Here is a 16,348-nt window from a genome sequence, read left to right as displayed (position 1 = left end):
TTCTATGTTTAAATTCTAGTTTTCTATTTCTATGTTGGATTGCTTGGGGTTGATCTCTAATTGGAGGCAGCTGATCCTCATTTGCCTCTGATTAGAGATCATATTTAAGTAGGGGTTTTTCGCGTTGTGGTTTGTGGGTTATTGTCTTTTGAGTAGTGTGTTGTACTCTCTGCGTCACGGTTTGTTTTCATATTTTCAAGTTATTAGTGTATTTGCATTCAGTTTCACTTTTAATAAATATGTGGAACTACGAAAACGCTGCATCTTGGTCCGCTCCTTTGAACAGCCGTGACACTTCCTCTGACACCGCCTGGTGTAGAGGTTCTGGATGGCAGGCAGCTTAGCCCCAGTGATGTACTGGGCTGTAGTGCCTTGCAGTCAGAGGCAGAGCAATTGCCGTACCAGGCAGTGATGCAACCAGTCAGGATGCTCTTGATGTTGCAGCTATAGAACCTTTTGAGGATCTCAGGACCCATGCCAAATCTTTTTAGTTTCCTGAGGGGGAATAGGCTTTGCTGTGCCCTCTTCACAAAATCAGGCCTTATTATATATTTGTTGAATTGTGTTAAATAATTTAATTTGAATGATAAAATATTCACTTAGGATTTCAGTTGGTGAAAGGCACTGTACTGAAAACAGATGAATGCAACAGTCATGGGTGGTAACTCTACAATTCACTCGCAAGGCACTCTGGGAAATAAAGCTTACACTAAGTGTTTTAATTTCACACTGAAAAATGTGGACCAGTATAGACACTGGGTCAGTGTTAAATTTAAAGGAAAATTTCACTTCTGCTCTTTCTCTGTGTTCGTTAATATGTTTTTAACATATGTCTCAAAAAAATTGCTTATTTACAAATACAAGCATTTCTACATCTCACCAGTAGAAACAGGCCATCTATACTGAACAAAACTATAAACGCAACATGCAACAATTTCAAAGATTTTACTGAGTTACAGTTCATGTAAGGAAATCAGTCAATTGAAATAAATTCAGCAGGCTCTAATCTATGGATTTCACATGACTGGGGAGGAGCGAAGCCATGTGTGGGCTTTGGAGGGCATAGGCCCACCCACTGGAGAGCCAGGCCCAGCCAATCAGAATGAGTTTTTCCCCACAAAAGGGCTTTATTACAGACAGAAATACTCCTCGGTTTCATCAGCTGTCCGGGTGGCTGGTCTCAGACGATCCAGCAGGTGAAGAAGCCGGATGTGGAGGTCCTGGGCTGGTGTGGTCTGCATTTGTGAGACTGGTTGGACTCATTGCCAAATTCTCTAAAATGACGTTGGAGGCGGCTTATGGTAGAGAAATTAACATTAAATGATCTGTCAACAGCTCTGGTGGACATTCCTGCAGTCATCATGCCAATTGCATGCTCCCTCAACTTGAGACAGCTGTGGTATTGTGTTGAGTGGACTTTTATTTTCCACAGCACAAGGTGCACCTGTGTAATGATCTTGCTGTTTGATCAGCTTCTTGATATGCCACACCTGTCAGGTGGATTATCTTGGCAAAGGAGAAATGCTCACTAACAGGAACGTAAACAAATTTGTGCACAACATTTGAGAGAATTAAGTTTTTTGTGCGTATGGAACATATCTGGGATCTTTTATTTCAGCTCATGAAACCAACACTTTACATGGTGCGTTATATATATATATATATATATATATATATATATATATATATATATATATATATAATTAATAAAATAACAAAATCCTGGTTGTAAGCGAACCACAATATCCAGAGTTCATAGCAATATCAGGACATAGTATCGCCTCTGTCTAGGTGGATCCAGTTGAGAATGGGCGTCAACAGGTAGCAAACGTTATTCACTGTCCCAGCCACTCGTTCATAGAACATCAGATAACATTTTTTTTGTGTGTGTGTCGACAATAAGCAGGTAACCGATCAAATTTGACTCCAGTAGCCTGTGCTTGCTTGTAGTTTGCACATTCAGGTACTGAGCACCACAACATGACTAGACTTTACAGGAGATATTCCTCGGAGCCGAGGACAGTGGGCTGGCGGCAATAAAGAACCCTGCCCATGATGTGAATACTCGTGTGGAGAAATATCCAAATCTCCGTGTTTGTAGCCACCACTTTCAGTCAGAGGATTTCGAAATGGACATGAAGTTTCAACTGATGGGGTTGCCAGGTCGTCGAATGTTGAAAAGTGAAGCTATTCCGTCGATTTTTCTCTTCACTTCAAAGAGGAATGCATCCGATCACCCAACATCAGCGCAGAAAAGAAGTCGAGCAGAGGTAATGTAGCTAACTAGCTAGGAAACTATTTGTTTATCTAAAAAAACAAATAAAAAAATCTAGCTAGCAAGATGTTATAATACGCTGGCTGGCCATTCCAACGCGAATCAATGTAATTTGTAACTTTGCAATTTAACGTTAGCTATGTTAAGATACGTTAACTACAGCCTACCGGACCGTATCTAACCGTTAACTAGCTAACTTCCGCAGAGGCCAATGTGACTGGCCTATGTGTTCTATTTACAGAGTCCAATCCCATCAACATCTGCAGCACATCAACATCAAGCTCAGCACCAGGAACTAGTAGTGTAAGTCGCCTTTGCTCAATCTTTCCATTATGACCAAATAAATGACTAGAGCTAGGCATTAACATGGTCTGTCTTATCATAGTTGGTGTGTTTTATACGTAGGCTACAACTTGTACTGTAGTTTTCTCTGTATTATGGAGGCTTAGTTGATTGTTTATGCAAAGCTTGAAGTCTAACTTGAAAGAAAAATAGAGGTATTAGTATGGAGGAGATGGTGTGGGGTGACTGACTGGTGTCTTTTGGGGGTGGGTATTGTGTATGAAGGTTAGTATGCATGATCTATTGACATGAGGGGGATAGGAGGATATAGTACATTGTTTGAGTGTGTATTGATGGGTACAAAGTAGTTAAATGTTGGCTAATCACTGACTAGTGTGTGTGTCCTACATATTAATCTTGCTGCTGCTTATAAAGACCTTGACACCAGCTTTAGTAGTACAGATCCTGTAGACCCATTGGATGAAAGCTTTCAGTCAGGAACAAACTCAACATCCTCTGACTCAGAAGAAGAAGAAAACACTGCATGGGACTGGCAAGAGCCAAAGTGTGTACTCTTTGAGTCCAAGGTCATGGAGCTCATGAAGTTCTGCCAGACATGTGGATAGCCAATCATCTCTACAGCCATTTCATCTGTTGGGGCTATGATGAAGGTGAATTGGGACTGTAATGGCAGACACACAGGGACATGGACCTCCTGTGGAAATGGCAGAGGTTCATCTTCTCACAGCTGCATCTGTGATGTTGTCAGGAGGCACTTACACCAAGCTGCAGGACTGGGCTCAGACCATGAACCTGAAGCTGTTTGGCAGCACCACCTACTATCCGATTCAGAATACCTACCTGTTTCCAGTCATAAATGCAGAGTATGGGGAAGGAAGGAACACTAATTTGGCAAGACTGTTCCTGGATGGTGTTGGAGCACAGCTGTCTGGTGATGCACGCAGCGACAGTCTGGGCTACAGCACTATATTTGCATTGCTATTTAACATGCAGTGCCTTATGTGTGTTAGTATGTGTTATTTATCACGTGTTTTCATTGATACAGGTCTTGTCTTTGTAATTTTTATGGTGATAAGTCATACAACAATTTCCCAAGTCGGGATCAATAAAGTACTATTCTCTACTCTCTTGCTATAGCGCCAAATACACCACCTATTCCCTGATTACCGATGACATCAGTGAGATTGTGCAGAGTGAACTAATACAGGTACAGTACAATGAATACAGTTTACAGTATGATGGTCAATGGCATGTTGTGTTATCACACCTAGTGACTGGCTGTAATTCTGTGTTACTTTTGTCCGTTATAGGACACGGAGGCACCCAGTTCTGTTGCGATTTGAGGTAGTAATTGGCTTCAAGCGAGCTCTGACAAAGCTGTTGGACAACATGGGTCTCACAGTGGATGTGGTCACAGCCGACCGTTCCCCATCTATACGCAAGATGAGGGATCTCTTCTCTGACATCCAACAAGAGCTTGATGTGTCGCATACAGTTAAAGATTAGCACTGCAGAACCCAACCTTGAACAAAATGGGTCCCGTTATGTTTGCCGAAAATCAAACACTGCTTTCCACAGTAAGAACCTCATACCAAGAGCCAAGCATGGTGGTGATAGTGTGGTGGTTTGGGGATGCTTTGCTGCCTCAGGACGACTTGCCTTAATAGAAGGAACAATGAATTTTGCTCTGTATCAGAGAATTTTACAGGAGAATGTCAGGCCATCAGTCTGTGAGCTGAAGCTGAATCGCAGCTGGGTCATGCAGCAAGACAATGACCCAAAACACACAATCAAGTCTCCATGAAAATGGTTAAAAAGCAAGCAACAAATTTGGAGTTTTGGAATCGCCTAGTCAAAGTCCAGACCCAATCCCAATTGAGATGTTGGGGCAGGACTTGAAACGAGCAGTTCACACTTGAAAACCCATAAATGTTGCTGAGTTAAAGCAGTTCTGCATGCAAGAGTGGGCCAAAATTCATCCTCAGTGACGTGAGAGACTGATCAACAACTACAGGAAGTATTTGGTTGCAGTCGTTGCAGCTAAAGGTGGCACAACCAGTTATTGAGTGTAAGGGGGCACTTACTTTTTCACACATGGGAATTGGGTGTTCCATAACTTTGTTAATTAAATAAGAATAATACATTTTTGTTATTTGTAAACTCAGGTTCCCTTTATCTAATATTAGGTTTTGGTTGAAGATCTAATAACGTTCAGTATATCAGAAAGAAAATCAGAAAGAGCTGATCAGTTTGTTGTATAAAAACGTTTGAATGGCTAGTCACATTTTTTTTTTTTTTTTCAAACAGGTCTCCAAAATAAACATCTGCTGAAGGCCAAGAAGCAAGGAAATGAGACCTTGTGTCCCTCGATACGTTCCCTCACAAATCACATGTTTTGGTGTTCAGCCAGGTGTAATGGAGACCCTGAAGTAAATGAAATGGAGAGAACCGCACACTCTGTAAGTTGTGTTTCTTGTTCACTGTAATGTGCTGTCATTCTCACCCCAAATCTGATCGATATGCATTGGTCCAGGAGACACCTAGCACTTGTACTGGTGCATGTCCTGTACTGATCATATCTAAAAGCAAATATATGTTTGTCTTTGAAGGAGCTGAAGCGTATGTGGGCCTCCGTTCTCAAGGGCATCTGTGAGGTACACAGCTGGACACAGGGAAGAAGTCCACTGTCAACACCCTGACCTCAGTTGTGTTTGGCCTCTGCAATTGTGTTGGACAAGCATTTGAAAACTGTAGTCATCAATAACAGCATAACGTTTTAAAATTTTCAATCAGAAAAGCCAAAATACTTTGTCTACTCTTTTTTTTTTTTTTTTTTATATAAACACACAGACCATCTGGAGGCATTCCACAGTGCTCTCCTAAAGTACTCCCCAAAGCGGGAGCATTTTGGGCTCCTGTGAATGAAAACATGGACACAAAGAGTGGAAAGCATAATGAGAATGTGGGATGCAAACAAGCCAAGACAGCCAAAGGTATTTATGAAAGCAAAATCCCCTCTTGAGAATACAAAATCACCAATAAACAAGCCAGGTGCTCCTCAAACTTTTCACACACTTGCAGTCAGTTCTTTGGCATAGGGGAGAGGAGGTGTTAGTATACTCTTCTAGCCTATTCACTCTATTGTTGGCAGTGCTTGTCTACTAAACAGCACAACTGAAGGTGCTCATACACAACAATACATGCCTAGACTGTCTACAAGTCAAGCCCCCCTCAAACGTTTCACACCTTTGCTAACAGCCCATCTCAATGCTCATTATTGCCTCTGAGTATAACAAAACGTGTCTCGCGAAAGTATTCACCCCTTGGGGTTACAAACTAGAATTAAAACAGATTTTTGGGAGGTTTGTATCATTTGATTTACACAACATGCCTACCACTTTGAAGATGCAAAATATTTTTTATTGTGGAACAAACAAGAAATAAGACAAAAAAACAGAACTTGAGCGTGCATACCTATCCCCCCCCAAGTCAATACTTTGTTGAGCCACCTTTTGCAGCAATTACAGCTGCAAGTCTCTTGGGGTATGTCTCTATAAGCTTGGCACATCTAGCCACTGGGATTTCTTTCCCATTCTTCAAGGCAAAACTGCTCCAGCTCCTTCAAGTTGGATGGGTTCCGCTGGTGTACAGCAATCTTTAAATCATACCACAGATTCTCAATTGGATTGAGATCTGGGCTTTGACTAGGCCATTCCAACATTTTAAATGTTTTCCCTTAAACCACTCAAGTGTTGCTTTAGCAGTATGCTTAGGGTCATTGTCCTGCTGGAAGGTGGACCTCCGTCCCAGTCTCAAATCTCTGGAAGACTGAAACAGGTTTCCCTCAATTTCCTTGTATTTAGCGCCATCCATCATTCCTTCAATTCTGACCAGTTTCCCAGTCTCTGCCGAGCGAAAAACATTCCCACAGCATGATGCTGCCACCACCATGCTTCACTGTGGAGATGGTATTCTCTGGGTGATGGGAGGTGTTGTGTTTGCGCCAGACATAGTGTTTTCCTTGATGGCCAAAAACCTACATTTAAGTCTCATCTGACCAGAGTATCTTCTTCCATATGTTTGGCGAGTCACCCCCATGCCTTTTTTGGCAAACGCCAAACGTGTTTGCTTATTTTTTTTTTTAAGCAATGGCTTTTTTCTGTCCACTCTTCCATAAAGCCCAGCTCTGTGGAGTGTACTGCTTAAAGTGGTCCTATGGACAGATACTCCAATCTCCTCAGTGGAGCTTTGCAGCTCCTTCAGGGTTATCTTTGGTCTCTTTGTTGCCTCTCTGATTAATGCCCTCCTTGCCTGGTCTGTGAATTTTGGTGGGAGGCCCCCTCTTGGCAGGTTTGTTGTGGTGCCATATTCTTTCCATTTTTTAATAATGGATTTAATGGTGCTCCATGGGATATTCAAAGTTTAGGATATTTTTTTATAACCCAACCCTGATCTGTACTTCTCCACAACTTTGTCTCTGACCTGTTTGGAGAGCTCCTTGGTCTTCATGGTGCCCCTTGCTTGGTGGTGCCCCTTGCTTAGTGGTTTTGCAGGTTCTGGGGCCTTTCAGAACAAGTGTATAGATACTGAGATCATGTGACACTTAGATTGCACACAGGTGGACTTTATTTAACTAATTATGTGACTTCTGAAGGTAATTGGTTGCACCAGATCTTATTTAGGGGCTTCATAGCAAAGGGGGTGAATACATATGCATGCACCACTTTTCCGTTTTTAAATTTTTGAAACCAGTCTTTTTTTTTTTTTTTCACTTCACCAATTTGGACTATTTTGTCTATGTCCGCAACATGAAATCCAAACAAAAATCTATTTAAATTACAGGTTGTAATGCAACAAAATAGGAAAAACATGAATACTTTTGCAAGTCACTGTACCAGTGTAATGTACCCATTTTTGTTTACAGATGAACATGGTTTATTTTATGGTTACACATCCTCATGATCTGTCTTCATGTCTTTCCAGGAGACTTGCAGTACAAACGAATCTATTGCAAGAGGGCGAAGCAGTGGGTGGTGAAGAAAATGTACTAACCCACAACTTCAGGGAGAGACTTGTCCACCTGGCTGTGTAGCGAAGAAAGGACAAGACAGTGGTATACAAGCAGCCAATGTCACAGCTCCCCAACATCCCTGCCTACATCGCCACAGCACCAATGGCTACTAAACCAGCTGCCATTGACCAACACAAGATGAGGTTCACCAACTGAAGAACATTCAGGACACTGCCTGGGTCATTCAGCCAACACAACATCCATATTAAATTAGGCTGATAGTAGTATAATATAGAATGCCTAGTATGCTTACAACTCAAATGAAATTGTATTTGTCCCCTGTAAACAGGTATAGACTAATTGTGAAATGCTTACTTACGAGTCTTTTCTCCAATAATGCAGAGTTAAGATAATGATATAACAAATAAAAATGGTGACACGAAAAATAAGTAAACAGTGAATAATGAATAGCACAACGAGTAAAAGTGACATGGCTATATACATGGAGTACCAGTACCGAGTCGATGTGCAGGGGTACGAGATAATTGAGGTAGCTATGTACATATAGGTTGGGGTAAAGTAACTAGGCAACAGAATAGACAGTAGCAGCAGCGTATGTGGTAAGCTGCAACATCGAGAGAATCCTGACTAGTTGCATCACTGCCTGGTACAGCAATTGCTCGGCCTCCGACCGCAAGGCACTTCAGAGTGCAGTGCGTAGGGCCCAGTACATCACTGGGGCAAAGCTGCCTGCCATCCAGGACCTCTACACCAGGCAGTGTCAGAGGAAGGCCCTGAAAATTGTCAAAGACCCCAGTCATAGACTGTTCTCTCTACCGCTTGCCATGCGGTAGTACCGGAGTACCAAGTCTAGGACAAAAAGGCTTCTCAACAGTTTTTACCCCCAAGCCATAAGACTCCTGAACAGGTAACCAAATGGTTACCCGGACTATTTGTATTGTGTGCCCCCCCCCCCCCCCCCCCCCCTCTACTCTCTGTTTAGCTTATATGCATAGTCACTTTAACTATACATTCATGTACACACAACCTCAATTGGCCCGACCAACCAGTGCTCCCGCACATTGGCTAACCGGGCTATCTGCATTGTGTCCCACCACCCGCCAACCCCTCTTTTTACACTACTGCTACTCTCTGTTCATCATATATGCATAGTCACTTTAACCATACCCACATGTACATACTACCTCAATAAGCCTGACTAACCGGTGTCTGTATATAGCCTTGCTACTCTTATTTTCAAATGTCTTTTTACTGTTGTTTTATTTCTTTACTTACCTACACACACATACCTTTTTTTCGCATTATTGGTTAGAGCCTGTAAGTAAGTATTTCACTGTAAGGTCTACACCTGTTATATTCGTCGCACGTGACAAATAAACTTTGATTTGGTGAATGTGTGTGTGGCATCAAATCAAATTTGATTGGTCACATATGCGTGATTAGCAGATGTTATTGCGGGTGTAGTGAAATGTTTGTGCTTATACCGCCAACAGTGCAGTAACATCTAACAAAGTACACAACATATACACGCAAATTTAAGTAGGAATGAATTAAGACTATATACATATGGACAAACGATGTCAGAGCTGAACGGACTAAGATACATTAGAATAGTATAGAAAAACGGTATATACATATGAGATGAGTAATGCAAGATATGTAAGCATTATTAAGTGAACGAGATACCGTAGAATAGTATACAAAACCGTACAGTCGTGGCCAAAAGTTTTGAGAATGACACAAATATTAATTTCCATAAAGTTTGCTGCTTCAGTGTCTTTAGATATTTTTGTCAGATGTTACTATGGAATACTGACGTATAATTACAAGCATTTCATAAGTGTCAAAGGCTTGTCAAAAGTTGATGCAAAGAGTCAATATTTGCAGTGTTGACCCTTCTTTTTCAAGACCTCTGCAATCTGCCTTGGCATGCTGTCAATTAACTTCTGGGCCACATCCTGACTGATGGCAGCCCATTCTTGCATAATCAATGCTTGGAGTTTGTCAGAATGTGTGGGTTTTTGTTTGTCCACCCGCCTCTTGAGGATTGACCACAAGTTCTCAATGGGATTAAGGTCTGGGGAGTTTCCTGGCCATGGACCCAAAATATCGATGTTTTGTTCCCCAAGCCACTTAGTTATCACTTTTGCCTTATGGCAAGGTGCTCCATCATGCTGGAAAAGGCATTGTTCGTCACCAAACTGTTCCTGGATGGTTGGGAGAAGTTGCTCTCGGAGGATGTGTTGGTACCATTCTTTATTCATGGCTGTGTTCTTAGGCAAAATTGTGAGTGAGCCCACTCCCTTGGCTGAGAAGCAACCCCACACATGAATGGTCTCAGGGTGCTTTACTGTTGGCATGACGCAGGACTGATGGTAGCGCTCACCTTGTCTTCTCCGGATAAGCTTTTTTTACGGATGCCCCAAACAATCGGAAAGGGGATTCGTCAGAGAAAATGACTTTACCCCAGTCCTCAGCAGTCCAATCCCTGTACCTTTTCCAGAATATCAGTCTGTCCCTGATGTTTTTCCTGGAGAGAAGTGGCTTCTCTGCTGCCCTTCTTGACACAAGACCATCCTCCAAAAGTCTTTGCCTCACTGTATGTGCAGATGCACTCACACCTGCCTGCTGCCATTCCTGAGCAAGCTCTGTACTGGTGGTGCCCCGATCCCGCAGCTGAATCAACTTTAGGAGACGGTCCTGGCGCTTGCTGGACTTTCTTGGGCGCCCTGAAGCCTTCTTCACAACAATTGAACCGCTCTCCTTGAAGTTATTGATGATCTGATAAATGGTTGATTTGGGTGCAATCTTACTGGCAGCAATATCCTTGCCTGTGAAGCCCTTTTTGTGCAAAGCAATGATGATGGCACGTGTTTCCTTGCAGGTAACCATGGTTGACAGAGGAAGAACAATGATTCCAAGCACCACCCTCCTTTTGAAGTTTCCAGTCTGTTATTCGAACTCAGTCAGCATGACAGAGTGATCTCCAGCCTTTTCCTCGTCAACACTCACACTTGTGTTAATGAGAGAATCACTGACATGTCAGCTGGTCCTTTTGTGGCAGGGCTGAAATGCAGTGGAAATGTTTTTGGGGGAGTCAGTTCATTTGCATGGCAAAGAGGGACTTTGCAATTAATTGCAATTTATCTAATCACTCTTCATAACATTCTGGAGTATATGCAAATTGCCATCATACAAACTGAGGCAGCAGACTTTGTGAAAATGTATATTTTGTGTCATTCTCAGAACTTTTGGCCACGACTGTATATACATGAGATGAGTAATGCCAGATATGTAAACATTAAGTGACTAGTGTTCCATTCCTTAAAGTGGCCAGTGATTCCTAGTCTTTGCCTATAGGCAGCAACCTCTAATGTGCAAGTGATGGCTGTTTGGCCTTCCCTGTAGCTCAGTTGGTAGAGCATGGTGTTTGCAACGCCAGGGTTGTGGGTTCAATTCCCACGGGGGCCCAGTACAAAAAAAGAAAGAAATGTATGCATTCACTACTGTAAGTCGCTCTGGATAAGAGCTAAAATGTAATGTCCTCTAATGTCCTGTTTAAGAGTCTGATGAGCTTGAGATAGAAGCTGATTTTCAGTCTCTCGGTCCTAGCTTTGATGCACCTGTACTGACCTCGCCTTCTGGATTATAGTGGGGTGAACAGGCAGTGGCTTAGGTGATTGATGTCTTTGATGATCTTTATGGCCTTCCTGTGACATCGGGTGCTGTAGGTGTCGGGGGGGTAGTTTGCCTTCGGTAATGCGTTGGGCTGACCGCACCACCCTCTGGAGAGCCTTGCGGGCGGTGCAGTTGCCATACCAGGCGATGATACAGCCCAACAGGATGCTTTCAATTGTGCATCTGTAAAGATGTGTGAGGGTTTTAAGCCACATTTCTTTAGCCTCCTGGGGTTGAAGAGGCTCTGCTGCGCCTTCTTCACCCCACTGTCAGTGTGTGTGGTCCATTTCAGTTTGTCAGTGATGTGTATGCCAAGAAACTTGAAGCTTTCCACCTTTTCCACTGTGGTCCCGTCAATGTAGATAGGGGGGTGCACCCTCTGCTGTTTCCTGAAGTCCATGATCATCTCCTTTGTTTTGTTGATGTTGATTGACAGGTTGTTTTCCAGGCACCACACTCCCAGAGCCCTCACTTCCTCCCTGTAGGTTGTCTCGTCATCGTTGGTATTTAAGCCTACTACTGTTGTGTCGTCTGCAAACTTGATTATTGAGTTGGAGGCATGCTTGGCCACGCAGTCATGGGTGAACAAGGAGTACAGGAGGGGGCTGGGCACGCACCCTTGTAGGGCCACAGTATTGAGGATCAGCGGAGTGGAGGTGGTTTCATACCTTCACCACCTGGGGGGGTGTGCGTCAGGAAGGCCAGGACTCAGTTGCACAGGGCAGGGTTCAGACACAGGGCCTCAAGCTTAATGATGAGCTTGGAGGGTACTATGGTATTTAATGCTGAGCTATAGTCAATAAACAGCATTCTTACATAGGTGTTCCTCTTGTCCAGATGGGATAGGGCAGAGCGATGGCGATTGCATCGTCTGTGGATCTATTCGGGCTGTAAGCAAATTGAAGTGGGTCTAGGATGGCAGGTAGGGTAGCGTGATATGATCCTTGACTAGTCTCTCAAAGCACTTCATGATGACAGAGGTGAGTGCTACAGGGCGATAGTCATTAAGTTCAGTTACCTTTGCCTTCTTGGGTACAGGCACAATGGTGCCCTCTTGAAGCATGTGGGGACAGCAGAGAGAGATAGGGAAAGATTGAATATGCCTGTAAACACACCAGCCAGCTGGTCTGAGCATGCTCTTAGAAAGGGCCAAGGGATGCCGTCTGAACCGGCAGCCTAGCTAGGGTTATAACGTTTAAATGTTTTACTCACATCTACGACGGAGAAGGAGAGCCCAAAGTCCTTGGTCGTGGGCCGCGTCGGTGGCACTGTGTTATCCTGAAAGCGTGCAAAGAATGTATTTAGCCTGTCCAGAAGCAAGACCTCGTTGTCTGCGATGTGGCTGGTTTTCCGTCTGTAGTCCTTGCCACATACGTCTCGTGTCTGAGCTGTTGAATTGCGACTCCACTTTATCTCTATACTGATATTTAAAGTGGTTGTTCCACTGGATATCATAAGGTGAATGCACCATTTTGTAAGTCGCTCTGGATAAGAGCGTCTGCTAAATGACTTAAATGTAAATGTAATGTTATACACAGAAGATCTCCACTAATATGAATCACATGGTTTATCCGTTTCTCTGTGACAACCGATAACTTAAGAAGAATGTTGACTACAAACACAAAGTTGGCAATGTCTTTGCAATTGATACAAACAAGTGACTTATAAAAATATGCTTCAAATGATAACTGAGATGACTGCATTAAAATATAAACAGTAGGCTGTAGGCCTATTTTAATCATAAATACATTTCATGTTCAAATGAGTAATATTTTGCTACTTGTGGGCTACTGTCTGTAATTTGTCTCAATTAATTTCATGATGTGTAGCCTAACATGTGCGCAATGATGTGCCAAATCGGTGATTCAGTGCATTTTTACTGGGTAAGCAATAGAATAAGCCGCTTCAATATTTGCAGCCGTAGGTGGTAGGTAACTAAGAGCTGAGCTGATTTTGCATGGCTTCTCAAACAGCTACAACTGTGTATGCATTCACACATCAAGTCCTTTCTTGAGTTGAGCTCGGGGATGGAACAACAGTTGAACATCTGAGCTTGTGGTTGTTTGTGGGGGTGGGGTGTGTGTGGTGTGTGTGTGTGTGTGTGTACGTACGTACGTACATATGTACAGTTGAAGTCGGAAGTTTACATACACTTAGGTTGGAGTCATTAAAATTTGTTTTTCAACCACTCCACAAATGTCTTGTTAACGAACTAAAGTTTTGGCAAGTCGGTTAGGACATCTACTTTGTGCATGACACAAGTCATTTTCCCAACAATTGTTTCCAGACAGATTATTTCACTTATAATTAGGTTAATTGACATCATTTGAATCAATTGGAGGTGTACCTGTGGATGTATTTCAAGGCCTAGCTTCAAACTCAGTGCCTCATTGCTTGACATCATGGGAAAATCAAAAGAAATCAGCCAAGACCTCAGCGATTTCCAAATGCCTGAAGGTACCACATTCATCTGTACAAACAATAGTGCGCAAGTATAAACACCATGGGACCACGCAGCCGTCATACCGCTCAGGAAGGAGCCGTGTTCTGTCTCCTAGAGATGAACATACTTTGGTGCCGAAAGGTCCAAATCAATCCGAGAACAACAGCAAAGGACCTTGTGAAGATCCTGGAGGAAACAGGTACAAAGTATCTATAGCCACATTACAACGAGTCCTATATCGACATAACCTGAAATTCCGCTGAGCAAGGAAGAAGCCACTGCTCCAAAACCGGCATAAAAAAGCCAGACTATGGTTTGCAACAGCATATGGGGACAAAGATTGTACTTTTTGGAGAAATGTCCTCTGGTCTGATGAAACAAAAATAGAACTGTTTGGCCATGATGACCATCGTAATGTTTGGAGGAAAAAGGGGGAGGCTTGCAAGAGCACCATCCCAACCGTGAAGGACGGGGGTGGCAGCATCATGTTGTGGGGGTGCTTTGCTGCAGGATGAACTGGTGCACTTCAGAAAATAGATGGCATCATGAGGAATTGTGAAAAACTGTTCCTGCATACTGCTATGAAAACTCACCTCATTCTCGAGAGCAAATAAACGTTTTATTGGATACACGCCATGTCTACTTATTTGCTATATTGACAGACTAATTTACAGTTTTATTGAAACATGGTTACTTGCCAACAAATGAAAGTTGAAATGATGCACCAACTCCCTACATCATTTGTTTTAGCAGTAATATTGTAGCTAGTTACTTCCAAATACATTTCATGAATATCACAATAAATTGATGCAGTATTTGAAGTTCTCATGAGTGTTTTCTGATGCAGCTTGAATCATTTAGTCACTTGTCATAGACTTGTAAAAAAAAATTATATAAAACATTTGATCAAACTCCATTATATACATACTCGCTAGCTCAACTTGCCTAGCTTGACTTGTAGTGGTCCTAGCAAGCCCTGTTATGGCCGAATCAAAAAAACTATACAAAACACTGCCTCATGTTAAAAGAGAGCTTTTTACAGAAAACCAAAAATGTCTCAAGCACCCTTCTCATCAATCAGTCAATCTTCATGAATCATCAGAATCAGCCATTGTAATTATTTAATAATCTTGGATAAACAGTGCACGGTAACATAGCTCCCGTGAACCTGTAGAAACTAGTACTGCCTCGGTTTAGCCCGCCTTTGAGGGTCGGAACACAATTGTAGAAGGATGAAGGGCTCCCGTCAGGCTGTAGTCTACAAAGCCATGTATGTGTCAAATGTGTCAACCTAGATATCCTGCAATGTTGTGGCAGACAGGAACATCGTTGAGACAAGTCCAATGGCTCTATTGAACAAGGTTAACCATATCTACTCGCTGCTAGAATGATTGTGCAATTGGTGAAACACAAAGGTCACAATAATTGCTACAAAACATGACTCCATTCATTTTTGGATCAGACAGTAGGCTCAATCAATCGCTGACGTCACTGGTTGAATTCTCTCGGCGCGAGAATTTTAAAAAATGCAACTATGGTGCATAATTATGTCTGAAACACCTCTCATCACTCATAATTATGTAGGGAGACTGAAAAAGCAGTATCTCAGTGCTGTGTGTACCTCTGTTTCTGCCATGACAGGATGCAGAGGAGAGCGGTCTTCTGGGTGATCAGGAGAGCAGTGGTCAATGTCGGCAAGACAGCACTGGACCGTGTGGTCAAGATGGCGATGTGGTGGACAGTGCAGGGCAAGACGCAGCAGACAGGGTTTACTTGGACCTCATTCCTGTACGATCGTTCCTGCACACGTCCTGTGGCAGAGGGTCCCCAAACAAAGAACCCCCCCGCTCTTCACCCGCTGCCACTGAGGAGCAGCAGGCCCTCCCTAGCCAGGTATGGAACCAAATCATTCAGGATCTAAACCCAAGGCTAATACTGTATCCATTGCAATCATGTAAGAATGTCTAACTTATATCTTAAGTAAATTCAGTGAGCATCAATTCATTATATGAATTGAATTAAGCTTAACCCTGATTTTAATGCATTGATTTGAACAATACCATTGTTTAGTATCTTGTGCTATGAATAATATTGCTTTGGATGTTGTTAGAATAAAACGAGAAATGTTTGTACGTGTAGATAAAATAATTAATTAAATGTAATGCATATCTACGTTCCTAGGTTGATTCTAGCATCTTATCCGAATCAGAGCTTCCACCATCCCACAATGGAGTGGAACCCACTGCTAACACCAACAGACCTGAGCAGGAGCGCCCCCTGTCTCCCAGCCCTCTACAGCCCTATACCCAGGCTCAAAAGACCTCTCTCCTCAGCCAAGACATCCAGAAAAGGGCCAGTCCAGGCATGCAGCACCCCCAGGCCCCCAGTACAACCACCCTTAACACACAGCCCCCCAAAACCCCTCAGAGTCCTGCAGCTACCACTCTTGCATTCATCCTACCCCCTCACAGTCCCCAACCTCTCAGAGGCCGGAGTGCCAGCAGTGGAGACCAAAGGACCAAAGTCTTATCCACAGGTGAGAAATTAACCAAAGACACAGAGGATATTGGAGAGCAATGTAATTGAAGAGTCACTAATCAAGTACAAACTTTTTACA

The 16,348-nt window shown here is 42.9% G+C and overlaps 1 protein-coding gene and 1 long non-coding RNA gene across 3 annotated transcripts in view; both read left to right on the top strand.

The window, feature by feature from the left end:
• The window catches only part of afap1l2 (actin filament associated protein 1 like 2), a 178,547-nt gene that overhangs the window by 139,799 nt on the left and 22,400 nt on the right, over positions 1-16,348 (top strand). For both annotated transcript variants that reach the window (XM_045702610.2, XM_014159299.3), the window contains exons 14-15: positions 15,373-15,624; positions 15,913-16,267. In XM_045702610.2, coding sequence (XP_045558566.1) covers positions 15,373-15,624; positions 15,913-16,267 — 607 coding nt within the window. The remainder of the gene's footprint in view (positions 1-15,372; positions 15,625-15,912; positions 16,268-16,348) is intronic.
• On the top strand, positions 2,385-8,569 carry LOC106579412 (uncharacterized). Its single transcript, XR_001322644.3, has 6 exons — positions 2,385-2,578; positions 3,716-3,785; positions 3,889-4,646; positions 4,886-5,037; positions 5,188-5,571; positions 7,562-8,569. It is a non-coding gene; the product is annotated as an uncharacterized LOC106579412 (long non-coding RNA).

The sequence above is a fragment of the Salmo salar genome, chromosome 19, assembly GCF_965601325.2.
Source record: "Salmo salar chromosome 19, fSalSal1, whole genome shotgun sequence".
NCBI lineage: Eukaryota > Metazoa > Chordata > Actinopteri > Salmoniformes > Salmonidae > Salmo > Salmo salar.
The sequence above is the reverse complement of the archived record's forward strand: the minus strand, read 5'-3'. Positions and strand labels throughout refer to the sequence as shown.